The sequence below is a fragment of the Phaethon aethereus genome, assembly GCF_964289735.1.
Source record: "Phaethon aethereus genome assembly, chromosome: 1".
In the NCBI taxonomy this organism is placed as follows: Eukaryota; Metazoa; Chordata; class Aves; order Phaethontiformes; family Phaethontidae; genus Phaethon; species Phaethon aethereus.
In genome coordinates this window covers 201,377,417-201,404,010 of record NC_138575.1, presented here as the reverse complement: position 1 = coordinate 201,404,010, position 26,594 = coordinate 201,377,417, and the positions used below count along the sequence as shown (strand labels likewise).

General features: G+C 37.8%; 1 protein-coding gene across 1 annotated transcript in view; it reads left to right on the top strand.

The window, feature by feature from the left end:
* Positions 1-798: 798 nt before the first annotated feature.
* Positions 799-26,594, top strand: part of SGCG (sarcoglycan gamma) — a gene marked incomplete at both ends in the record, with an annotated part of 81,308 nt that continues 55,512 nt past the window's right edge. The window contains 3 exons of the mRNA XM_081996991.1: positions 799-993; positions 14,646-14,747; positions 20,516-20,603. Coding sequence (XP_081853117.1) covers positions 799-993; positions 14,646-14,747; positions 20,516-20,603 — 385 coding nt within the window. The remainder of the gene's footprint in view (positions 994-14,645; positions 14,748-20,515; positions 20,604-26,594) is intronic.

The following is a 26,594-nucleotide window of genomic DNA, read 5'->3' as shown; positions in this document are numbered from 1 at the left end:
GCTTGAGTTGTTGGTGATCTCTGTGCTGTAAAGGTGGAAGTTAGTGAATATCCTCACGTTTTAAGAAAGTGCAGTCTGGTAAGGTTTCTTTAAATTCAAAGAATGCTTCTTTAAGAACTACAATATAAAACAAAGGAAGTTGCTTAAGCCCACTAAGTAATATTTTTATTGATAATATATCTAAGTATTAATATCTTATAAATTGCAAAATCGTTATTTCCTTTACATTATTAAGAACCATTTGATTTCTTTATATATAGATTCTGAAGCGTAACATATTTTGGTATTCCAGTGATACACAGTTAAGTTTTGCAACACAAAGAATGCATTTTATTACTGAATTGAGGAACGGATATGTAGAAGTGTTTTTAAACCTGTGCTTACAAGCTACTGTTACCACTTGTAACTATTTTTAGAGTCAGATAATATTGTTCTGTGAGCAACAGGTTATGATATGATCTATGAAATATTTTGTAATGGAAGAATTAGAATATTATGAAAAACAGGAGGAAAATGTTGCCATTCTAGATAGCATAAAATAAATATAAGCCTCCTGAAAATAGCAGTTGATGCAGTTCATATATTAAAACATCACATCGTGTGTACCAAAAGGTGAGATGTAAGTGTAATTTTAATGGGACATGATGAAAATGCTCTCTAGTATTTCTAGAAAGTTTTTAAGAGTTTCTAGTAACTTGCTATTACAACTATATCCTCATGTTTTCCTTTCCTTTTATATAAATATTTTTAATTTAACTCAAACAACTAAGCAGTCCCTTTTTTTTCTTTACACAGCAGATGGTACGTGAACAATACACTACAACAACACCAGGCACTAGCCTAGAGAGGCCGAAGAATGAGTATGTCTACAAAATTGGAATTTATGGCTGGAGAAAGCGTTGCCTCTACCTGTTTGTCCTCCTCCTGCTTATCATCCTAGTTGTGAATTTTTCTTTGACAATTTGGATCCTTAAAGTGATGTGGTTTTCCCCAGTAAGTGTCCTCTTTAATTTTCCATTCTTCTAATATTCTCTTCTCTTCCCTGCCTTACCACTTCACTTATTTTGTATGTACATCAGCTTCTCTGTATGTAATAGATGGTTCTTTTTAATTCCTTCTTAGCGGTGATTTGTACTTTGGTTGAAAGTATATAAGAAATATCTGTCTTTGAACATACTTCCTAATATGTAATTTCAGTATTTTAAAGATTATTACCAATACAGAGGTCGTTGATACCTTATATTGAGGTGAATTCTAACCATTCTAAGAGAATGTATTTTACTGTTGTCTTATAGTCTCTGTTTAGTTTATATTTTATAAATGTGTTTGCTGTAATTTTATCTCATACAGAATTCCATAGTGTTACAATATCGCTGACAGTTGCTGTTTTTTCTTAGCTTTCTTCTCCTGTTTATCAGCATCTAAAATTTAACGATTAATTTGCCCAATTAATTACAGCTCAGAGGTGATTATTAATACTTCGCACTTGAGGCTAAATAGCTATATTATTCAGGAATAAATTTAATAACTTTCCACTGTCATATATTTTAATATTTATAATGTAATTTTGCATGTAGTAGATTAAAGGTTAACTTTCAGAAGTCTGCAAGATGCAGCTTTAGTCAGAATGCAATAAAATGCATCAGTGAATATTGAAGCTAAGCTAATTTGTTCCTAACACGAAGTCATGATACACAGAGTATTTAAATAGAATTGTTACAAGAAAAACAATAATAGTAAATACCTACAGCTCTGCTGCTGCTACTGAAGAAAGTGTTATATTAAAGTTCCTATTATCTATTGTTATTATGCTCTGTCACTAAATGAGGGCCATTTTATCTTCATAGAAGCATTTCTATATTCTACTTTCTCTTACTATAAAGAAAGTAGGTTAATTTTAAGTGCTACTTACTAATATAGTTACTAGTGCTTGAATTCCTGTCAAGTTTCTTCTCCCACATAAATTCTTCTCAGCACTGTTACTGTCATACAGATTATAATGCAGAACATCTTAGATCACATATAATTTTTCTGTTATGCAGTTCACATGGAAGATGTGCATTTAGTGACTGCACATCATAAATCACAGAGAACATGAATAACTTAAAATTGTTTTCTGTATGGCTCAGGTGTACATTTTTAAGGAGTTTTAAAAATTGTTTTCTGTTGGTTTGGTTTCTTTGTGTGAAACTAGGTATTTCTTTTCTAGTATCAGTCAGGACTGAAAAAATAGCATCAGAAATTCCACTTCTAGGAACTCCTATCTCCTCCTAGTTATCTGTGAGGAAGGCATCAAATGCCTTGATCTGCTGAGGCACAGCGTCCTTCTGCCTTGGCAACAGGAGCAGTGGAAAAACAGCTGAAGTAGTGCAGGCTTACATTCTTTCACAGGGCGGACTGTGAATGCCATGGTTATAAGGGTTTTCCTAATTCTCTCTTAAAGAATCTGTATTCCTGACATACCTGGTTAAGTAGTGACTTAACTGCAATGCCTTCACGCATTTGGGATAATTCTAGGGAAATATCTATGTTTCCGCTAAGTACCGGCTACAATAACAACTGCGCAAATTACAGGTGTATGTCACAGTCCTTAGCAAAATTATGCATGAGGTCAATAAGAACGGAGAACATTTTTACTGGGTATTGTTTTAATAGACTAAATCTGTCAAGACAAGAAGTAACTCTGAAGACACCAGAAGTATCATCCAAGAAGTATAGGGGTTAACTGCATGTTCAAAATCTGCAAGTATAATTGAAGCATCATGGTCCTTTCCTGTGTCTAAGGAAATGCTGTTTGTAAAGAATGAGGGTAACAATCATAGAAGTAACCAACACTATCATCAAACCCTTTCCTGATGGAATTAAGCACTTATGCCTCCAGGTTTTTGGTTATTGTGTGAAAAAGAGAGATAACAATATGTTCTCGGGAATAGAGTTTTAGGGTTCTTGAGTTCCAAGCTTGACAAGTATTTGGTTTTTAGGAAATCAGCTGATTCATACTATATCACAGAATCATTAAGGTTGGAAAAGACCTTTAAGATCATCAAGTCCAACCATCAGCCCACCACCATCATGCCCACTAAACCATGTCCTGAAGTGTTACGTCTACATGTTTTTTGAACACTTCCAGTCATGGTGATTCCACCACCTCCTTGGGCAGCCTGTTCCAATGCTTGACCATTCTCTCCGTAAAGAAATTTCTCCTAATATCTAGTCTAACTCCCCGGCGCAACTTGAGGCCATTTCCTCTCGTCCTATCCTACTTATCCATTTAAACATTCCCATTGTTGGGAAGAGTTTAAAAGTAATTGTCAATATATCCTATGCAGTCTTCAGTTATTTGGCAAATATAAGTCTGCCAGCTCTAATGATACTTTTTATTTTGATTAATTATGTGTTCTAGGTCTATTATGCAGAGATTATACTACTTATTAGGTTTAATATTAATAACAGGTATTGTATTTTTAGCTAATACTTTAAAAGTATTCAGTCCTAGTTTAAAAAAAATACATTAAAATATTATCCCTGTTAAGAATATTAGAATATTAAAAGCTAATAAAATATTAACAACTGTTTCTCTGTAAAATAATACAAGAAACAAGTTGTTTTCTTTCTCAGGTTGATAAAATTTATCATGTTTTTTCTAAATATATTTTTTTAAAGGTATTTTTTTAGTACAGTTCTGAAGAGAGCTTATGCCAGAGAAAACTTTAAACATAATATGATTGTAGTATGTAGTTTTGTTAGGAAAACAGTTTTGCAGTATAGTGCATAGGGGTGTTAGTGCTTTAGTGGTTGATTGGCATAGTTCTGTAGTACAGCCCATTTCATGAACCCACTCAAAATTGACAAAATTGTAGACCTCCAAGTTTCTTTCATAGGATAATTATTTTTTTCTGTAAAGCATCCTTAAATATTTCAATAAATAATAACTTGCAGTATACAAAAATCACATGCTATGTCTACTCATAGATCCAGGTTAAAATAATAATGAAACTATGAACAGAGTTTCAGCAAGCTCTGGCATAGAATTAATCCATGCACACATCTTCTGTCTCAACCCAGAAAAGCAGACAGAGTCATAAATACTAGCAACAAACTAAGCTGATAAAGGAGAACTTGAACATGCTGCAAGATGAATAGATTTTTAATCTCCTTGTTAGAAATTTAGCAGGGTGATGAAAGACGGAGACTTTTCTAAACTCCGTTGTTTGAGAGGCCTTCAGCATTGAAGGAACATGACTGAATTGAACAAAATTTCATTTCATTTTATTTCGTAAAATCTACACTAACCTGAACAGAGAACATATTCATACTGCCCCAATATACATAATATATGAGCATCCCCAAATTGTGCAGACTTGCAAGTATCAGATATGTCTCATTCTTTTTTCTTTTTCTCTCCTGAAGTTCAGGGGGACAGGGTCTCAAGTTTTTTGGGGGGCCAAGAGAAGAAAGCTGTGGATTCATTATATTCAGCTGTTTTAGAGAAGACAGGATCAAATAAATATGCCTTGAATTTGGTGAATAAGGTGAAATAGAGTTTAAAAACTAGAACTAGTTTTGCATGAAAATTAGAAAGTTTGGGAGAAAATGGACAATGGGTTTTTTTCCCTGGACATAGCATATCAAAATTTTGCGTGAAATGGAAGTTCCAGCTTTTTTTTTTAACGTATTGAGGCTTTCTGAGAACTAATGGGGACTGCTAGTCCTAAGAGCTTAGAAGCTAAGAATCTTAAGGGATTTAGAGCTGCAACAGGGCAAGGATGTCAGAAGTCTGTGAACAATTCTGAAGAGTCAGATAGGTCTGAAAGAGGAGTACTTTAACATCCCTGACATCTGCTGAGAGGACAAACATACTATGATGGAAGCAGTGAAGACTTCTATATCATGACATCCCATGGGAGGCAGATCTGAAGGGTAAAGTTACTCAGGAAAGCTTGCTGGTGCTTAAGGACAGTATCCTCCAAATGCAGGAATGATCTATCCTGATGCTTGGGAAGATAAATAGGCTGGCTTAGCTAGACAGGTTACTTGTGATGGAGCTCCAATGCAAAAAGCGGCATAGAAGAGTTGGAAGCAAGGACAGGCTACAAAGAAGAAAGTTAGAAACATTGTCTGGGACAGGAAATGTGTGATGCTTCCTGTGTCAGGAAAGCCAAAGCTTAGCTTTAGTTAAGACTTAGAAGGGACAACAAGGGCAACAAGATGGGCTGCATCCATGGGTGCAGAGAGAACTTCTTGGTTCTCTTGCAGAGTTGCCCTCTGCCACATTTAAAAGGTTATGGAGACTGGGGAGATCCTCAGTTACTGGGGGAACGCAATTGTTGCACTTGTCTTCAAAAAAGGAGGCCAAAAGGGCAGCCTAGTGAATTATGGCCTGCTCAGCCTCGCTTCAGTCCCTGGGAAAATGATGGAGGAAGTCCTCTCGGAAGGCATTTCAAGGCCTGTGAAAGAGAATAAAGTAATGGGGAAGTCAGCACGGATTTACCAAGGGTGAATGATGCCTGACCAATGTGATTACCTTCTATGATAAACTGTCTGGATTTATAGATAATGGGAGGGCACAAAATGTCATTTACCTTCACTTTAGCAAGGCTTTTGACAGTCTCCCACAATATTCTTGTACCCTAGTTAGGAGATTGCAGCCCATGACGGGTGGACAACCAGACAAGTAAAAAAAATGGCTGGATGGTCAGACTCCCAAGGTAGCTATTAATGTGTTGTACTCTGCATGGAGGCCAGTAATAAGTGTTGCAGGGGTCTATCCTGGGACTGGACCTTTTTAACAACTTTATCAATGACTTTGAAGAGGTGACAGAATGCTTGCTCACTAAGTCTGCAGATGATACCAATTTTGGTGTACCATTCAATACTTTCAAGGTTTGGGCTGACATTTAGAGAAGCCTAGAGGGGCTGGAGGAATGATCGAACCTTATGAAATTCAAGAAGGACAAGCGCAAATCCTGCTCCTGGAAAGGAAGAACCTCTGGCACCAGCGCAGGCTGGGATTGCCTGGCTGGGGGCAGCTGTGTGGAGGAGGCCCTGGGGGTTGGTGGGCAGCAAGCTGAGCATGAGCCAGCAGCGACCCGGCAGCAAAGGCCAAGAACTTCCCCTGGGCTGTGTGAACAGGGGCAGAGGCAGAGACCACGGGAAGTGATTATCTCCCTTTACACAGCACTCATTAGACACACATATAATACAGCCTCCAGTTCTGAGCCTCCCAACAGAAAAGAAATATTTACAAACTTTAGTATAATTTTTGTATTTAAGAAGTTTTGTCTTGTGATTGGCCATCTGATATTGCCAAGACAGAATCTCTTTTTTTCTATAAATAATTTTACACCAGTGATTTCCTCTGAAAAACTCATTATTAAGCTTTCTTATGCTTCTGACAAAGAGAAGAGAAATGCTTCATAGGAAAAAATACATTCGTTTCCTCTTTTACCTTAATTGATTAACATGACTGGATAATTTTAAAATGGTCCATTGACTCTTAGTTTATAACACTTTAATACCAAGGCCATCAGTTCTACTAGACTAGATGCTGTCATATGAGATGAAAATTCATCCTTCTAGGCAGTATCAGATCCTAAAATAAGTAGAAAAATACTAAATATATTGAATGGAAGAATACTTCTTACTCTCATTGTTCTTTTCCACATCCTTATTGTGGTATAGACTATAGAATTGGGCATTTCTTTGTCTAATTGAGACTGTTTTGATTTATATGGAATAACTGATTTTTTATTGGGCAGGAGATAACACATGCCTTAGCTGTCAGATGATTACAGCACTCACCTTGGAGACAGAAGCTTCTGTTGTAGCTTCTGCTCCAATTAATATTTAATGAATTTATATGAAGTAGAACAAACTAGGAAAAGAGAGCGTAAAAGATTGCCAACATCAAATGTACTATAATCTGTTGGTTAGAGCATGGATCTCTGGGAGAAGATAAGAGATCAGATTTTCCCAGGGAAAGGAGGACTTTTAATCTGGGAGTGCAACAACCCAGTTGAGTCCTGCAACCACTTGTTCTTAGGTAAAAGGACAGCAGTACCTCTGCACATGGCTACTCTTTATTCTTGTGGACTTTATTCATAGAATAGTTTGGGTTGGAAGGGACCTTTAAAGGTCATCTAGTCCAACCCCACTGCGATGAACATCTTCAACTAGATGAGGTTGCTCAGAGCCCTGTCCAACCTGACCTTGAATGTTGCCAGGGCTGAGGTATCTACCACCTCTCTGGGCAACCTGTGCCAGTGGTTTACCAACCACATTGTGAAAATTTCTTCCTTATATGAAGTCTAAACCTACCCTCTTTTAGTTTAAAACCATTACTGCTTGTCCTATTGCAACAGGCCCTGCTAAAATGTCTGTCCCCATCTTTCTTACAAGCCCCCTTTAAGTACTGGAAGGCTGCAGTAAGGTCTCCCTGGAGCCTTCTCTCCTCCAGGCTAAGCAACCCCAACTCTCTCAGCCTGTCCTCACAGGAGAGGTGTTCCAGACCTCTGATCATTTCTGTGGCCTTCCTCTGGACCCGCTCCAACAGGTCCATGTCCTTCCCCTGCTGAGGGCTCCAGAGCTGGATGCAATACTCCAGATGAGCAGCTCTCAATATACCACAGTGGTTGCTATTTAATATGATTATATAATTTTAAAATAAAGTTGCGTGATAGATGCAAGACAAAATATAAGGTAAAATATTTAAGTCTTTCTTTCACACAGAGCCGTAGACTTCCTCAGCAGTGCTTTGTGAGGGATGCAACATCTTTGTCCTTTTTTCATCTCACATTTTTGTCATCTTGACTATTTAGACAGCAAATTCCGTCAGGGTGGAGATGCTTGTCACTGTGTATTACACAAGGTGTAGAGCACTGAGACCCTAAGATGAAATGTCCTCTAGTAAAAATGATAGGATTTACAATATTGAATCAATACATAGTCTGTGTAATCATATACACCATGCAAATATCCCTGATTCCTCAGAGGAATTCAAGAAATAAACATCATGTTCAGAAGAAAATCCTTTTGACAACCTTTACAAATCAAAGGAAAAGGTTTAATTTAATTTATTTAGCCGAGTTCCGTGATTATAAATGTTAATATAATAAAATTAATTAGCCAACTTATAAAACTCAATTCCTGAATAAAGATATGTAGCAGTGGGAGTAGCAGTATATTTTTCTAATCTTGAGTAAATCAATCACAGAAGATGTAATGCCACATGTAATGGCATTTTTATTAGCAGAGTATTATCCAGCTTTGAAATGCCTGTCTGTGCAGTACAGAACCAGAGCTGGAACTGAAGCTCTTTCGAGAAGCTATTTTTTCGTCTTAATACCTGTTGTAATTAATACCTACCATTATTTAAGAAAGACTGTGTTTCTATATACTGAGACAAAAGAGGACCTGAAAATATCTTGGAAGCACACATCTTAAAAACAAACCCTGTTTTATGAAAGAAATCTCATCAAAACTCAGCAGATGTCAGTGGTATAATGAATTTGCATCTTTCATAGCCATTTCCTTACAAAAGTGTTGAGTTCATCTACTTTTCTGGTTCGTGGAGGATTACCTACCCACTTTCTAGCCATATCTGCAAAGGGTGTTTGTCATGGTTTAGCCCCAGCCGGCAACTAAGCACTGTGCAGCCGCTTGCTCACTCCCCCCACAGCAAGATGAGAGAGAGAATCGGAAGAGTAAAAGTGATAAAACATGTGGGTTGAGATAAAGACAGTTTAATAGGTAAAGCAAAAGCTGCGCACGCAAGCAAAGCAAAACAAGGAATTCATTCACCATTTCCCATCGGCAGGCAGGTGTTCAGCCATCTCCAGGGAAGCAGGGCTCCATCATGCATAATGGTGACTTGGGAAGATGAACACCATCACTCTGAACGTCCCCCCCCCTTCCTCCTTCTTCCCCCAGCTTTATAGGCTGAGCATGACATCATATGGTATGGGATGTCCCTTTGGTCAGTTGGGGTCAGCTGTCCCAACTGTGTCCCCTCCCAACTTCTTGTGCACCCCCAGCCTCCTTGTTGGTCGGGTGGTGTGAGAAGCAGAAAAGACCTTGAGTGTGTAAGCACTGCTCAGCAATAACTAAAACATCCCTGTATTATCAACACTGTTTTCAGCACAAATCAAAAATGTAGCCCCATACTAGCTACTATGAAGAAAATTAACTCTATCCCAGCCAAAACCAGCACAGTGTTTATAGTCCGCATCCAACCCTAAGCCAGGTGAGACTAACTTCTATACCAGGAGTGCTTGCTCTTCTAAGTGCTCTGATTTGACCAACGTCTTCGACAGAAAAGACTCAGTTGTCATCAAAGATGAGGTGTCGGGTAACCTTCCCTGTCTGAGCGCAGGAAATAGAGTCCCCACAACAGAAAATGAGATGTATATTATACCAAGCACGTACTTAGCTCCAAAATAGATATTGTAAGACAAACAGGGAGTTTCATCAGATTTATTACCAGTCCTGTTTTGCTGATTGCTCTTTAACAATCTCTACGCGCAGCCCTATTATCTCAATGAAACAGTATTCTCTTGTTTGCAAAACAAGTTCTTTAAATAGTAATTGTTGCAAGAAGTACTGCGGTGAAAGCTGGATCTATAAAGCCATTAACTGAACTAGCTTTGGGGCACAACAAATGACGTCTTGGTCTGAATTTGCCAAGGTCTTTCCCTGGGCTGGCCTAAAAGTAGGATGTAAGTATCCTGTAAGTTAGATAATATTATCTAAAGGGAAATGCTGCATCCCGTTTACTCGGAAGTTAGTATCATTATTGGTTCCAACTGGCAACTACTGCATGCGTAATATTTGGAAAATCTGAATATTCAGGGAACAGGTCTTACAAATCAAACATGCTATTAACTCCTGAGACAGAAGCTACTTTAATTTGAATAGAGTGCACGTTAAAGCTAATGTTTTGATCAACTTAGAGATTTTATTGTTTTAACCATCCTAACATATGGATATGCCTGTGTTTCCAGTATTTGATCTCTCCACAAAAGCAGAAAATACACATCTTCCTGTGCAACTATTAGCCAATACATGGATCAGAAGTTTAATTTCCATTGTTTAGAGGAGTCTGAGGACTGCGGTTGAGTCTTATGCTGAGAAGGTGCAGAAATAGTGATGATACGATATAATAATAAGAATGGTTGACCCGCTATAGTAAGCCCCCACGTGTATCAGTTTCTGTGTTGGTAGGAAAATGCAAGTTACAGTTATTGATGGAATTTAGGTGACTAGAAATACTCATCATAAACTGAATGAATGTTCCTCATGCTTCACCCTCATTTCTAAGGGCCATGTGCCTACAGCAGCAGACCTCTACATTATTATATTGGCTTGGGAGATAAATCCCAAATACATCATCTGATGCTCTTTTGAATCCATAAGCATTACACAGCAAGAAGCTCAGCTGCCTGAGAAAGTCACTATGCGTGAAAGAGCCCTAGAGCTAAAGCTGCTTGCTTCTACTCCTAGTAGTCCCACAGCAGTGTGCAATGCGCATCTCTTTCCAAGTGACTTTCTTGGTCCTGAGCCAGAGCAGCAGGTCCCTCTATGACAACAGGTGGAAGTGGGAAAGTTCTTGCAACCTGTTTTAAGAAGACAGGCCTTTAATGCTAGCCATATCAATCCTGGCAAACTTGCTTTATCCAGTCACGTCTATATTTTCCTCAACATAGACAATTCATAGCCAGAAGGCGGCGGTCAATACTACCAGACCCATCAGTATGACTTTTAGAACTTTTTGGTCCTGATGAAAGACTCAGTCCTTCCATAGTCCTCTGAAAGAAACTTAAGGACCTTTCCACAGCTTGTGGACATACTACACTTCTCTACTTTGTGGAGAATGGAACTGCATCCCCTTTGTTCAGAGGAAAAATATTTTATATTTGTTGTGTCTAGTGTCTAGGAGAATGATAACCCATCCAAGATGGTCCTCCTATCCAGATGCTCCATAAAACAATGAGTCTTATGAAGGATCCTAGTAGTGATAGCTACTTATTTCAGGTGGTTTGGAGTATCTCTCTGTAGACAATTTGCTGAAGAGCTGTCAAGTATCCTTTAGACCGTGATTTCTGAATCAAGCCTTTTCTTGAGCTTTTATGAGGCTTGAACTTCTAGAAGGCCTTGTCCCTGTTTCTACAAGCACTTACTTCCTCAAGAGCATTTTCAAATGATGAAAAATGCTTCTACTGCAGTTGAAGACATCTTGTTACTCCAATTAGAAACTGCCTAGCAGTTTGGAAATGAAAACTGGCAACACCTTTGTGAACACTAATGCTAAATTGCATCTTTGGTGCATAAGGGTTTGGCAGCTGCTAGCAGTTTCCATGCCAATCAACCCCTTGCAGCAACAGCAAAATCTGCTTAGTGTCTACAAAGATACCATTTCATCCTCCTCCTCTACACAGCTCAGTCCCTGCCTTGCTGAGGGCTTTGAGTAATTAGAAAACATGAGCCTCAGGGTTACATGCCCAACAATGTGTTACAGCTCAGGGCCAGCACACTGATGCAGTGACAGTTCACCAAGATCAGCATAACAGGAGCATAACATAAAACAGCATAACATAAAATTCCTGTCAACAGCATAACATAAAATTTTCTTTCCTAATCAATAGCTTATTTTATAACTGCATCAAAGTCCATGCCTAATTGAAATTTGGCCCCTGTCCTCAAGTCAATAGAAATACTTTTTATCCAATGATTTGAATAGGAACAACATCAAATCCTTGAAACTGAAAGCATTGGTTGTTCATCACTGAGGAAGTCACAATACTCAGTAAATAATAATTGGCTTCTCCTAAATGGTAATGTGAGAAGCAGAGTGGTTACTGAGAGAACATTATGTGTAACTATTATACTCCTTTTTATGGAACTTATCATTGGATCTCAATGCACTAGGGTGTTTTTTAATCCTAAATCTCTCTCTCTTACATTCTATGTAACTTCAATTTGCCAACTATAACAGGGGGACAATAGAATTTCCCCATCTTACAGTACTGCATAACTCAGTACTTTTACAATCTTGAGATGCTAAGGAAATAATAATTGTTTACAGTCACAACGGTAATAAAAGTGACGATCATTATATGAATTCCACATTTTTGTTTTCCTCATGCATGTTACAGAGTTTATCTGTTCATCATCACAGATAGTCATTTATGCAGGTAACCCAAGTCTAAATTTCGTATGTTTTTTCACTTCCTGAGTGATCAATGAGAATGAATAATGAGGCTTTTATTCAAATATGTGAGAATGTGAGCTTTGTGTTAATGCTTAAATGGAATATCTGATAAAGAAAATCAGACATACTTGAGGACATACTTATACAAAGTAATCCTGAGTGATATGGCTGAATTTACTGAAAAAATAAGAACTTACAGATAAGTTAAAGTACTAAGTTTTGTCATATGGCATATTATTCTTAATGTCAAAGACATTCCTTTGTCTCTATAGCATATTTAGAATGATCATCACTGAACAATCTGAATCCATTAGAACGAGTGCGCTGAGTAAATTGCATAATCTTCTTTTTCAACATCAATTATAGGGTTTTTGTCTGTACTAAAAATTTCTTCCTGGCAAAACCAAGGGCAGGATAAAGATTGCCACCCAGGAGTTTGTTAATTTTCCCTTATTTCCTTCAGAGCAAGAATTAATTGCTACTTCTTCCTCTGCCTTCTTGAATTTCAGATTGTCAATGTCATTTTTATACTTACTGCATAACATACCGTTTATTTATTTCCTTATATTCTAGGAAAAATAAGCAAACTGTGTTCAAACCTGATGCTTAATATGATATACTTTCACCTGATAGGAAAAGCATGCAATCAGAGCAATATTGAAATCCTAAATTTAGTTAATTAAATAAGATCCATTTGTTAGTGGTATTTCTTTAGAATATCCTGATATTTCATGTCATTATTTTTCAAAAGTGTTTTTCTTAAAACCTATGTGGTTTTATGATGTTGAAGCGATCTCTGTTCTGTGTTACAAGTGGGGAAAAAATGTCCATAATCTTCATTAGAAAAACTTATTTCTAAATCACTCAGTGCTGCCTAGAAATTCTGTTTAAGAAAGCCATAGGGGCTTACCATAGGCATCATTTTAATTTTGCCTCATGAGATGTATAAGTATATACTAGGTACTTTTTAAAAGCTTTGCAATGGTTTAGAATTTAGAAATTGTATCTACTTCCACTGAGAAAAGTCAGTACATTATGGGTTTCAAAGGAGTAAAATATTTGACACTGAATAACAGATTCCATAAGTAGCTATTCTAAAAGTCTTTTTCCTGAAGTAAATCCTCGCTGAGGAGGAATCTCGGTTGTACTCTCCAGTGGAGTGAACTGCTGACATGAAGATTTCTTACTTTATGCAAAGGTTGTTTCTCTCTTTGTATCTCTTCAAGCTTGTTAAAAGAAAATAGCCAGAGTTTTTCACTGAAGGCTTATTAAAAATGTTATTTAGAATTATATATTTTTAAATAAATATATATATAATCTCATTGGTGAGAACATACCATATTTGAAAATAATCACAGTCGCTTAAAGTTACAACGTTTTTCAGTGGCAGGCAGAATCCATTAGATGAACAGGTTATGGATGTATCATCAGTGGCCTGTCGTGTATCTCTTCTTCACGCAGAACAACATGAAAAATATTTGGAGTGGAAATACTTTTTGGATGTATCGTTTATTATTTAATCCTCCCACCTACTCCTAGTAGTTTGAGACAGTTGACTTGAAATATTTTCACATGCAGCCAAGCTGTAAGGCTGCAAATTTTTTACTGAGCTTTCTCTCACTTTAGATAGTGAGTCCTTTACAGATTAGCTAAACACCTGTGAAATACCGTGCAGCTGAAGGCTGCAATTCCTCAGGTGTATTTACTGAAGTAATTTCTCACTTATTTTTCACATTGTCAATTCTATGATAATGATAAGAGTAAGCAAAAAGAATTAAATAAGATAAGGGTTGGAAAGCACAACTGGGCTAAAATTCATAAGAAAGGTACAAAAACAGACAAGCAGGTGACAGAGAGAAAGGAAGATGATAGTGAGAGATGGAGCCTTGAAGTATAATTAGAGGAGAAAAAAAGATAAACCAAGGAATGCAAAATTAATTAAAAAGAACGAAGTAATTACTGAAAATGGAAGCAAATAAAAATTCCTCTTTGTCCCTTCAGTAGCCTTAGAAGTATTATATTCCTTGTAAAATACATGATTGATATAATAAACCTTGAGCTATTAACATGAGTTTTGTTTTATGAGAGTACTCATGTGTAAAAGTTTATCATTCATGACATTTCAGAAGGCAAGTACAACGGCTATTGCAGCACAGCCAATACAAATGCATTTCTTTTTATGTTAATAACTGTAATAGTATTTTTTTCCCTCAAAAAAAAAAAAAAATCCCAACTTTAATAACTTCTTGAAAGCTACAGTTTCTTAAAAATACTCCTGGAAGAAATGAGGAAGTCTCAAAAATTTAAGTGCATTAGTATGGGTATCTTTGTCTGTAGACTGGAGGCAGGCAGCTCTGGAAAATTTCAGTTTATGAAATGAACAAAAAATAAATGCAGCAATAATAGTAAGATGTGAATAATTCTTGCATCTTTTCCTCAGACTGGAATGGGACACCTGCGTGTTACGAAAGAAGGCCTTCGTCTGGAAGGAGAATCGGAATTCTTATTCCCTCTTTATGCCAAAGAAATCCATTCTCGAGTGGTAAGCAGATAATCTTTCAATAAGCTAAAATAACATTAATGCACTCATGAACAGTTGAATTTAGGCGAAGTCCAGGCATCTGTCATGAAAATAGATACATCTCTGTGTGTGTGTATATGTGTGCGTATACATGTATACACACATATTTTTGAACAATTTACAAGCATTATCATTAGGCCAATGTTCTGATGCTATGGCAGAATAAACATTTTTCTCTTAGGCATGTATATAAGTAATGCTAAAATTTTAAGTGTGTAGGAAATTTTTCATTATTTTTACTGAGACTATCTCTTAATGCAGGCTGCCTGTGAAACTGCTTGTTTTGTTTATTCATCCATTACAGAATAGTTTCAATATCTCTAAAATAAGTGGATCCTACTGGAAAAGTTACTATTTCTCTAATAAGTTCAGGTTTTGTCACTTCTAGGACAACAATATTATATGTATTGTATCTTTACATCTTTATATATATCAAATCTACAAGACTGAATGGAAAGATTCAGGATTTACATAGACAGAAAATTTTGTTTTTATTATTATTGAGGAAAAAAGGAATAACATAATTGATCAAGAAAATATTTATTAAGCAGATAAACTTTGAAAGGACACTGAGAATGGGTATGGTATGAAAGATTTTTATTGAAGTATTTGGTTTAGAAGAAGGAAGAGAGAATCTGAATTGTTTTTTAATTATTCAGGTGACCTCTGAAACTTATTCCAGTGAATTTTTTTGTAGAGCGATACCTGTCTCTGGCCAACAAATGATTATTTTTCAGAACTATCACCTGTAATCCAAACTCTCACAAAGTAAAGCCATGTTTTATGAGCATTGTCATCAACCAATGGGACATTTCATTGAATAAAGTACTATTCAATGAGAATAAAAGCCAAATATAGCTCTTTCATTCCTTAAACATGTAATCATCCTCACAGAGAAGAAAGAGCCAGCTATGAGACTTTTCTGAACCTAGGGAAAAAGTTTGTGTTTGTATCACTGTATCAAGAGAAAATGTAAATAAATTATCAGAATGAGATTATTAAAATGCTTGATCACTGAATTTTAAGCAATGCCAGCATGTTTTATGACTATTAAGCCTTTCTTTTTCTCTCTTTCTGCAACAAGTATTTCCAGCAGCAGGAGTAGACTTAGACAGTGAAATTCCATTACTAAATCTGTACTTCTATTTTGTTTCTTATGCTGTATGCTTTTCTGCCTCATAGGCAGTGGGAAAACTATTTATGTGCTTAAATGGATTTCCCTTGAGGTTGTTTATCCAGTAAGATATGTAATTTTTTAAGACCAGCATAGCTAATACTTAAGAACTCCCTCTGCCCAAAAAAATTGTTATGCAATGTGAAGCTACCATTTGTGCTCTTTTAATATTCCTTCCAGCTTTTAATACATTTAGCACAATATAGGAAGAAAGAGGTGTGGCAGCATCTAATATAAACTCAGCTGTCTAATGACCCATCATGATCATTAGTAGCATGCATTAATTAGAGCCTTCAGGCTACTGCATATCTCTGCCCCCTATGAACTGATAATTCATCAGAGGTTTTTTTGTTTGTTTGTTTGTTTGCTTACTTACTTGCTTTTTAAAATATTTGAACTCTCTAGAGGCTTAATTGACTGTAGCTTGATCTGCTGCGTGCCATCTATATATTCTCATAAAGTTGCTTATTTGTTATGATTTCTTTTTCTAAGTTTGTCTCTTAGAGAATTGGGCCACCTACAGCTATCATAGCAGCTTTCCCCCTTGCCTTCATAGTTGCCTAACAGTTTTCTCCAAAGTGCTGAGAAAATATGTAGCAGAAAATCTGCTTGCTGTACGTCATCTCTGGAGCCTGTTACAAGTTTATGCCTTCATTATGAGTTCCACACAGACTTGTGGGCAAGACCGTTGTATCTTAGCTAATACATATTCATGGGAAGATAAAAGATGAGCATTCATAAATATGTTACTAGATTTGAATTAGTCAACAACACACATGTGGAAGCTACAGGTCTAGAATACAGTTTATTTGCACTTACATTTGATATTACAAATTACTAACTTACTTTTTAAATCAACCAGTGGCAGTCAAATAAGTGTAAGAAAGGTGCCCAGATTTGTGGGTCACTTAGCACAATGTGCTGAAATGTAATGTATTTACCTGATCTTTGTTGATCTTCCTTTTCTACTTCATACCAACTTGTTACTATTAATGTTCATTCTAACAGACTGCTTACTTTTTTCCTAAGACTTTTCATTATTTGTGTTAATTCTGTTAGCTTTCACTTTTTCTTCATATAATTTACAAAATGAGAGTCATTTAGTTTGCTCACTTAGTGACTTCTTGTGGTGGGTTGATCCTGGCTGGATGCCAGGTGCCACCAAGACATTCTGTCACTCCCCTCCTCAGCAGGACAGAGGGAAGAAATTAGAATGAAAAAAAAAAAAAAATCAAAGACGTTGGTCAAGCTAAAGGCAGTTTAACAAAGAAAAAGCAAAGTCCATGCATGGAAGCAGAAGAAAACAAAGATTTATTCTCTACTTCCCATCAGCAGGAAATGTTCAGACACTTCCCAGGAAGCAGGGCTTCAGTACACGTAGCAGTTGCTCCAGAAGACAAATGTCAGAAAAACAAATGCCCCCCACTCCTCCTCCTTTCTCTTAGCTTTTATTGCTGAGCAGATGTCATATGGTATGGAATATCCCTTTGGCCAGTTTGGGTCAGCTGTCCCGGCTGTGTCCCCTCCCAGGATCTTGCCCACACCCAGCCTACTGTTGGGCAGGGGGTGGAATGTTGGAGAGACAGCCTTGATGCTGTGTGAGCACTGCTCTGCAGTAGCCAAAACGCTGGTGTGTTATCAACACCTTTCTACCTACCAGTACGAAGCACAGCACCAAGAGGGCTGCTACAGGGAAAATTAACTCCATCTCAGCCAGACCCAATACACTTCTTTTGAGATAGCCTATCTTCCTCTTTGTAAGATATCCTTTTTTTTAAAGTATAAGCTGGACTCCAAACTGTGTATTGCTTCTACCACTGTTATTCAATAAGTGTGTGTAGTAAAAATTCTTCATGTAAAATGTGTTGAAAATTCTCAGGTTATAAATTGTAGAATCATTAAGGTTGGAAAAGACCTTTAAGATCATCAAAGTCCAACCATCAACCCAACACCACCATGCCCACTAAACCATGTCCCGAAGTGCTACGTCTACACGTTTATTGAACACTTCCAGAGATGGTGACTCCACAACTTCCCTGGGCAGCCTGTTCCAACGTTTGACCACTCTCTCAGTAAAGAAATTTTTCCTAATCTCCAATCTAAACCTCCCCTGGCGCAACTTGAGGCCACTTCCTCTCATTCGATTGCTAGTTACTTGGGAGAAGAGACCAACACCCACCCCACTACAACTGCATTTCAGGTAGTTGTAGAGAGCAATAAGGTGGAAACAGCGTCCACCTCCACATCTTCAGCATCCTCTTCTCCAGACTAAACAATCCCGCTTCCCTCAGCCGCTCCTCATAAGACTTGTGCTCCAGACCCCTCACCAGCTTCGTTGCCCTTCTTTGGACACACTCGAGCACCTCAACATCCTTCTTGTAGTGAGAGGTCCAAAACTGAACACAGTATTCAAGATGCATCTTCATCAGTGCTGAGTACAGGGGCACAATCACTTCCCTACTCCTGCTGGCCACACCATTTCTGATACAGGCCAGGATGCTGTTGGCCTTCTTGGCCATCTGGGCACACTGCGGGCTCACATTCAGCTGGCTGTGAACCAGCACCCCCAGGTCCTTTTCCACCGGGCAACTCTCCAGCCACTCCTCCCCAAGCCTGTAGCATTGCATTGGGGTTGTTGTGACCCAAGTGCAGGACCTGGCACTTTGCCTTGTTAAGAGTATCTTCTACTCTGAGCATTAAATTATGATGGGAACATGACTTGGGAGTGACTTTCAGGGCTTAGCCCTTCAAGGTGCTGCATAGTCTCTCTTGAGTCCAGAAAAAGTACCAGAAGCCATATATGTGAAAGAGACTGATCTTTAACAATGTTCCAGTAGATAGAAACTCACTTATTTATCTAGGAATGAATATCCTCTCTGAGGTCACAAGAAGGCAGCTTGCCAATACCCTCTTTATGTCATGTACACCTTGATGCTTTGGCAACTGGAATCTGCTTAGATACTCTTATCAGTAAATAGGTTCCTGTCCTTTAGATACAAAGTATGGTTTAGAATGAAAGCACCTGTACTGCAAAAAACTTCCATCTTTTTAAGTCTACCAGTGTGGCTACAATTTGCTGATCCAAGTGGGTGCGATCAGACTTTTTGTCCCCAGATAATTTTCTGATACTTAAAAGCAATTAAAGCAATGGCCAGTATGATCTCCCTGAAAATCAGCTGCATTTAAAGACAATTCTGATGGTAAATTGAAGAAAAACATAAGAACCCACTCACTGACCTCCTCATAAAGTTTTAGGACACTTCCAAATGACCCTAACAGGTGTCTTGCCATGAACTGGTTTCATTACTGTCTGTATATCTAGTCTGCTGGAGCATGATGGGCAGCTAGGTCTTTCAAAACAGTTACTCATCTGCTCTTCAAGACAAGGAGAAGCTTGGGGAGGCTCCAACAGGGCTGAAGTACAGAGAAGTTCGAGTGGAAGGTCTAGGAATAAGTAATGGAAAAGGTACATTGCCTGGGAGGAGTTCAACAAGCACAAAACCAAGCCATGAGTTAACACAAGAGGATGTTTTGGGGTCTAGTGAAGTAATTTTGTGCTGGTTACAGTCTAAGAATGACATTAAATTTTGAATTGCCTACCATAGCTAGACTGGGTTGTGGTAAGGTGTGGTAGGGATGAATGAAGATACCAGTTACACCTGGTAAGCCTGGCATGCCCTGGCTTCCATAAGTAGCACAGAATGATGGGTAGGCATGAGGCTCTGATTGCCCAGCAGATGTCCCATCTGTGATGCTACCTTCTGAGAAGAGCTAAGTTGAATATGAATGCCATTGCTTTTTGACCTTCAAATGTGATTTTGTATACTGGGACACCAGATGTGGAACAGCACAAGGGGTATTAGGCTCAAATCATGGTGCAGGGATGTGGACAAGCAGGTAATGCTGTTCAGTCTCCTGACACACTTCTGTCATCCTTCTGAGTGGCGGACGGGGAGACAGTTTAATTTAGACTGACACTCTTATCTGTACTGTCATCTATTAAAGCCAGCTTTGAGCTAGTCAACCTGCCACTTTCTCCATCACTCGCTGTCTGAGCTTCCTTGCCAGGAGAGTAAGTGCCAGGTGCCAAAATCAAGCCAAAGCATAGATGCTGCATGGACCATTGAGGAAGCAGAATGCAAATATGTGTTTCTCACCAAGCTAATAGGACAGTATAAATTCACGAAGTGGGGTACTTACACTTCAGTTGAATGGCTGTCCTCTAGAAGTCTCAATTATGTATTGAAAGGCAGTAAATCTAGTACTTGAGCATTTTTTTTCAAAAGATAAAATGTTAGCAACCGTGTTCATTGGGCCAGTAACAGAGGTTTTGTTCACCTGAAGCATCCTCTATAATTTTTTTCTTATTTTAAATATGATATAGTTGAAGTAATCAAAAATATCTGCCCGAAGTATTTGATGTCATCTGCGGATGGTTTTGTAGCTGCAGAGCTCTCTCAGTGGCTGAGTTACTATAAACACTACACTAAATTTTGAAAATTGTTAACAATTCTAAGTATTCTGTTGAATCTACTTTTTTTTCTTTGTACTTCAGGACTCATCACTGCTTCTCCAGTCTACTCACAATGTGACTGTGAATGCTCGCAATTCAAATGGGGAAGTCACAGGCAGATTAAATGTGGGTAAGTCTAAGTGATTTTTCCTTGTTCACTGTTTTAGAAACATTGTAATGAACATTTGCAAGGAGCTTAGAGGGTATAAAGCACTAAACACATGATTATTTTTTACTGTTATGGCCATATTTGAATAGTCCAGCTGCCACTCAATAAGTACCAATAGTGTTTTTTCAATTTCTTAGTTAAGCATTAATTCTATAAATATTTTAAGCACTTCTTTATTGCAGAGTTATGCAAGAAAGGTCACTGCAGAAGTTACTCTTTTTCTCATGTCAATATCTATTGATAGTTGCAAATAATTTTCTAAGAAAATGCAACAGAACATGGCTAGAGAGTTCTGTATGTCTCTCGTCATTTCCAGAGACTAATACATTTAAGCAGATGTCCGGAAAAAAAAGCCAGTTGACAACTCAGAAACATACACATTTTACTATATTTGGTAGCAGTACAATACATTGGTTTACTGAATGTAATCAATATATCTAGACAGATGTAGGTGACAGATCTTGGCAGCAAGAATAAGCAGACCTTACTCTTTAAATCAGATTTTTAAGGCAAGAATGGCAACAATATGTGTCAGATACAACAGACCTTTTTCTTAGTTTTGTTAATATTTTTTCAACCTTTATTTGACTTTGGAGAAAAATATAACAATTCATTAACCCTTTTTTATAAGATCTATGCAGCAAAGCATAAATACCTACTTATCTAGCTGTAAGACAAATCTGATATGCTTAGGTAGTTTACTAGGTTGGGACCCAGATGAGCATTGAGGAGCAACTCTTCCATGCTGATGAGACTGTGTAACTTCTGTGACAATTCCTGTTTCAAGAATTATCATATCAATTCACTGAACACTTTGCAAGCTTCACTGTTTTCAAACAAACCTCAAATATAAAATATAACATGACTTATAAAGGAGCCTGCTATTCCTCTTTAAAACGTGTAATTATACAGTTTGGCCTATAAATGTTTTCAAATCTCTTTTTTTAATTCAATCTGAATTATTCTTCTTAACAAAATGCCCCTAAAAATTTATCAAAACATGATGGTAGCATTCATATCTCATTTTGATATTAATAAAGGGTATGAAATGTACAGTACTTCTAGTTTCATATTATTAGTACAGTTATTAAATTGGTTTTCATTAAATAACTATACAGTGACCACATGGTCAAAAACAAACATATCACGTGGTCAAAATTTCTGTGACATGGCAGATATGCTGTTGATTCTGCCTGCTCTGTACTGTTTGTGGATGCCCATCATGGACCAGATGTGTATCTGCACTGTAGTCATGATGCCCATCCTGCCTGATGAGTAGAAGTGGTCAGAAGGTCCTTTGGGAAGGGCAGACTGCAGAGCAGATCATTGACCACCACACTAATTTGTCCAACCTGACCCATGCCAAAGTCTGAGAAACTTTGAGGTAAAACCGTGTCAGACAGTAGCCCAAAGGCCTGATGAATGAGAGAGGCTGCGTCCAGCCTGCATGACCTAGAATGCTAACAGGAAAAGTGTGCTGTAAAGATGTTCACGAATGTTTGGTCCTGTATTGAGTTTAGGCACTTGTCAGATGAGTGACCCTGTCGTTAATAGGTGCTTTTGCATGAAAGTGAAAGAAGCTGCTCTGATTTCTGCTGAACTCAATTCTGTCATCATATTTTAATATACTCATGATGCACTTAGGGGACTGTGTCCCTATGGAAATAAGGCACCTCCATATTTCAAGCTGGAAACATGACATACCTTTGGCAGGTAGAAGGTGCATTGCTTCTCAGACAATGTTTCTGCATGAACGCTTAGAAATTTTTGGAGGGAAAAAATATCAGCACTGAAGAGTGGTATAGATGAATTGCTCATTTGGACTTCAGCATCTGCAATGTAACTGAGGTCCATAAATGAGCAGTCTGAGATAGTCGCTCATAGTGTTTCTTTCCTGTTAACAAGGAGTGCTTCAGTGCTGAAAGCAGTGTAAAGGATGTATTTTACTGAAAGAAAAGATATTTTAGTTGTTGTGCCAGCCAATGGGAAATGAAGCCTGGCAAAAATAACAACAAATCTCAGACCATTTTTCTTTTTTTACCCCTTCCCAGTCCCCACATAGTCTTCTTCCAAGAGTGTTAACAAAGAGCAGTACAGAAAGTGAGATCCAATGCGCTGCCTTAAATAAACAGAGAGTTAAAAATACCTGCTCTGTAGGGCTAGAGACATCTAGATTGAAGAAAACTTGTAAACTGAAGACCTAATAGACAGAGAAGGGTCAATACAAACCATGTTGTAGAATATGGACTGTGATGTTTAGGGGGGAGAGTTCTGCTGCATGGGAACCGTCTTGTCAGTAGTGACTCATTTATATCAAGTACAACCCATATTTAGTATTTTCCTTTCTTAATGGTAGTTTAATTCTGTTTCTCCACTTTTTACCACCTGGCTTTTCTGTCCCTATTCCCAGCAATGTGCAGTTCAGTGTTATTGTACCTTAGGATCTCAAGCCTCTTTAACCTTTTCCTAAGGGAAAGCCAGATACTTAGTGTTGTCCAGATGCAAAGTTGTCTGGCTGTGCAGAGAGGCTGTATCTAGCTTAGGCAATATATGAGGAAACCAGTAGGAAGGAGCAGAGTATAGACTGGAAGTCCTGCATGTCATCTTTTAAAAGCGTTCAGTGTATAAAGGCAGTTCAAATTCAGCACTGAAGCAGGAAAGTTGACAGCACTCTGGCTTGCCCTACAAGAAATATTTAAGTAAGAGAGCGAAATAATTTTTTGAGCCTAGGAAAATCTAAACTACATGAAAAGGAAGTGCTAAAGTGCATTTTTATATTATTTGAAATATTTTATGTTTAAGTAACCTCTTTTTGACTGGCAATTTTATTTATTAAATTAATGAATAATTGGTCTTATGTGCTGTCTGGTGTAGTTGGTACCATTGTAAATACTAACATGAAATATTACTAATATTAAATCATACTGATTTTAGACTGATAGGAAACTTGATACTGTAAAGATTTCCGTTAATAACTAAAGATGTGGTCAAACAACAGTGACTGGGGTAAGTAACAGTCTGTTAAAGTAAATGACCATACATAGCTTGATATTTTTAGCCATTGTCCTTAGCCAGTCATAAATTGCATACATGTAAGATGATGTTCCTTTATAAGTGTGAAAAATAGGTGTGTGGCTAATTTACTTCATATACACAAGCCTTTGCTAAAGAATTAATGCCTTCCACAGTTGCCAGCATGCTGGAATTATGTCTTAACACTCTATTCATCTCATAAATGTGAGTAGTTGCCATTGTGAAAGAGATGTATAGATAAATTTGAGATTGTTCCAAAGATGACAATATAATATAGTATCACTGATAAGATCATAACAAAAATACCTTTTAACTCATAGAAGATTGTGATTCAAATGATCCGTTAAAATATTTTAATAAGTTACTAAGCATGATTTAAATACTCAGTTTTTGATAGAAGTAATTCACAAGAGAGATGTGAAACAAATCTAACTTGAGGAGTTTCTATGAAATAACAGGATAACAGGCACGTATTACACAAGAATGAAAAAGGTTTCCTTCATGAATCACAGATATAGTAAAATGACATCACATGTAAGCAATTTCCACATGAGCACTCTTGTTTTACAGTTTCTACATGGTCCTCAGTTTACCTGCACAATACACTTCTTAGAGGAGTTATCTGGACATTGTAGCTTTTTAAAAATGCTGTAGATCTTTTTGTGTTTTAGACTATGTTCCATAATTACACTGTTTTCAGAAGCCTCACTGAATGCAATACATTTAACTACTTGCTAGAAAAAAAATACTTTCAAAATAATAGCAGTCATAATTCCTATCATGAGGGACAGGATGCCATCCACAGTGACCTGGACAAGCTCGAGGAATGGACCCGTGTGAACCTCATGAGGTTCAACAAAGCCAAGTGCTGGATCCTGCACATGGATCAGGGTGATCCCCTGTATCAATGCAGGCTGGCAGATGAAGGGATTGAGAGCAGCCCTGCTGAGAAGGACTTGGGGGTACTGGTGGATGAAAAGCTGGACATGAGCCAGCAATGTGCGCTCGCAGCCCAGAAGGCCAACCGTCTCCTGGGCTGCATCAAAAGCAGCGTGGCCAGCAGGTCGAGGGAGGTGATTCTGCCCCTCTACTCTGCTCTGGTGAGACCCCACCTGGAGTCCTGCATCCAGCTCTGGAGCCCTCAGCACAGGAAGGATGTGGACCTGTTGGAGCAGGTCCAGAGGAGGGCCACAAAAATGGTTAGAGGGATGGAACACCTCTCCTGTGAGGACAGGCTGAGAGGGTTGGGGTTGTTCAGCCTGGAGAAGAGAAGGCTCCAACGAGACCGTATTGCAGCCTTCCAGTACTTCAAGGAGGCTTAGAAGAAAGATGGGGACAGACTTTTTAGCAGGGCCTGTTGTGATAGGACAAGGGGTTACGGTTTTAAAATAAAAGAGGGCAGATTCAGACTAGATCTAAGGAAGAAATTTTTCCCAGTGAGGCTGTTGATCCACTGGCACAGGTTGCCCCGAGAGGTGATAGATGCCCCACCCCTGGAAGCATTCAAGGTCAGGTTGGACTGGGCTTTGAGCGACTTGCTCTAGTTGAAGATGTCCCTCCTTATTGCAGGGGTGTTGGACTAGATGACCTCTAAAATGTCCCTTCCAACCCAAAGATTCTATGATTCTATGAAAATTTAAAAAACAAACAAAATCTGTGCTTTGCTTTTTTTTTACTTCAGTATCCGTCTGAATGACAAAGATGCCCATTTTCTTTGAGTTATTCTTTACAGTCATTTAAAACTCATATGTGAGCAAAGAAACTCTTCATAAAACCAAGTAATTAAAAAAAAAATTAAAGCAAGCAAGGAAATGGGACATTTAGTTGAGGGATTATGGAGATGTGATGGCTTTGGGAATATTTCTGGGAGAAATGAGACTTAAAAAAAGGATGTTGGCCAACAGACAACAAGGAAGGAATCTAGGCACAGATGTGGGAAGGTGCAAGATTGAAAGTCAGAGGGAATCAAGAAAGCTGTGCAGAGAGATGCCAATAGGCAAGGCAAGGATGTCTATAGAACAGATGGTAACTATTTTCATTAGAATATCTCCTGTCTTTAAAATCATGAATAAGATTCAGATGTCATTATCACAGCTTGCTCATCAACCTTCAAAACTGAAATATCTAGAACTTTCTTTGATAGTCCAGGAAAGCAATTGAAGAAAGCTGTTAACCATCATCAAGATTTCTGTTCTTACCACTTCAAAGCCTTATTCAATCCTAGAATTAAAAAAAGAAATGTAGCACCTTTGATTTATACCCTGAGCCATAATAAAGCAATTTAGTGTAAAAATTTATCAAACTTTTTCAATAATGAATGATAAAATATATGCAATATATATAAAAGAAACATCTAGACTGTATAGACAGTTATCAAATACTTAAGAGCAACATTGGTATCAAACAGTAAATGATGCTTCACCTAAGTAAACATAGGTTACATATACAGATGTAACCAGCAGATGAATATAATACAATCAGATTTCGCAGCGGTGTTCCACTGCCAAATATTAAGAAAGTGGATGAAGAGCAGCATGTTTCCAACTACCTTTACTGAAAAGCAGGGCCAGTTTTGTAAAAGACCTGTTTTTCAAGGATCATGCAAGGAGGCTTCAACCTACAGAAGACCCTAAGTTCTGCTTGTAATATGTCTTTTTCAGGAGAAAAAAAAACCCAAAACAAAACAGAAAGGAAAGGGGCTTCCAAAGTCATGCAAGGTCTGTGAGAACAGATTCCAGTATGGTGAACTGCTGGTCCTCCTCCTGGTTCAATCATTTACACCAAGGAGCAGTAACATCAGTAGCTCAGCTCAGGGGTTCAGTTGAAAGTATGTAAAGCTAGAGGGAATTTGTTTAGCTAGCTGTATTATGAAGCTGTTCTGCACTTTGAAACATGAATCAGCACCACGTAGAAAGCATG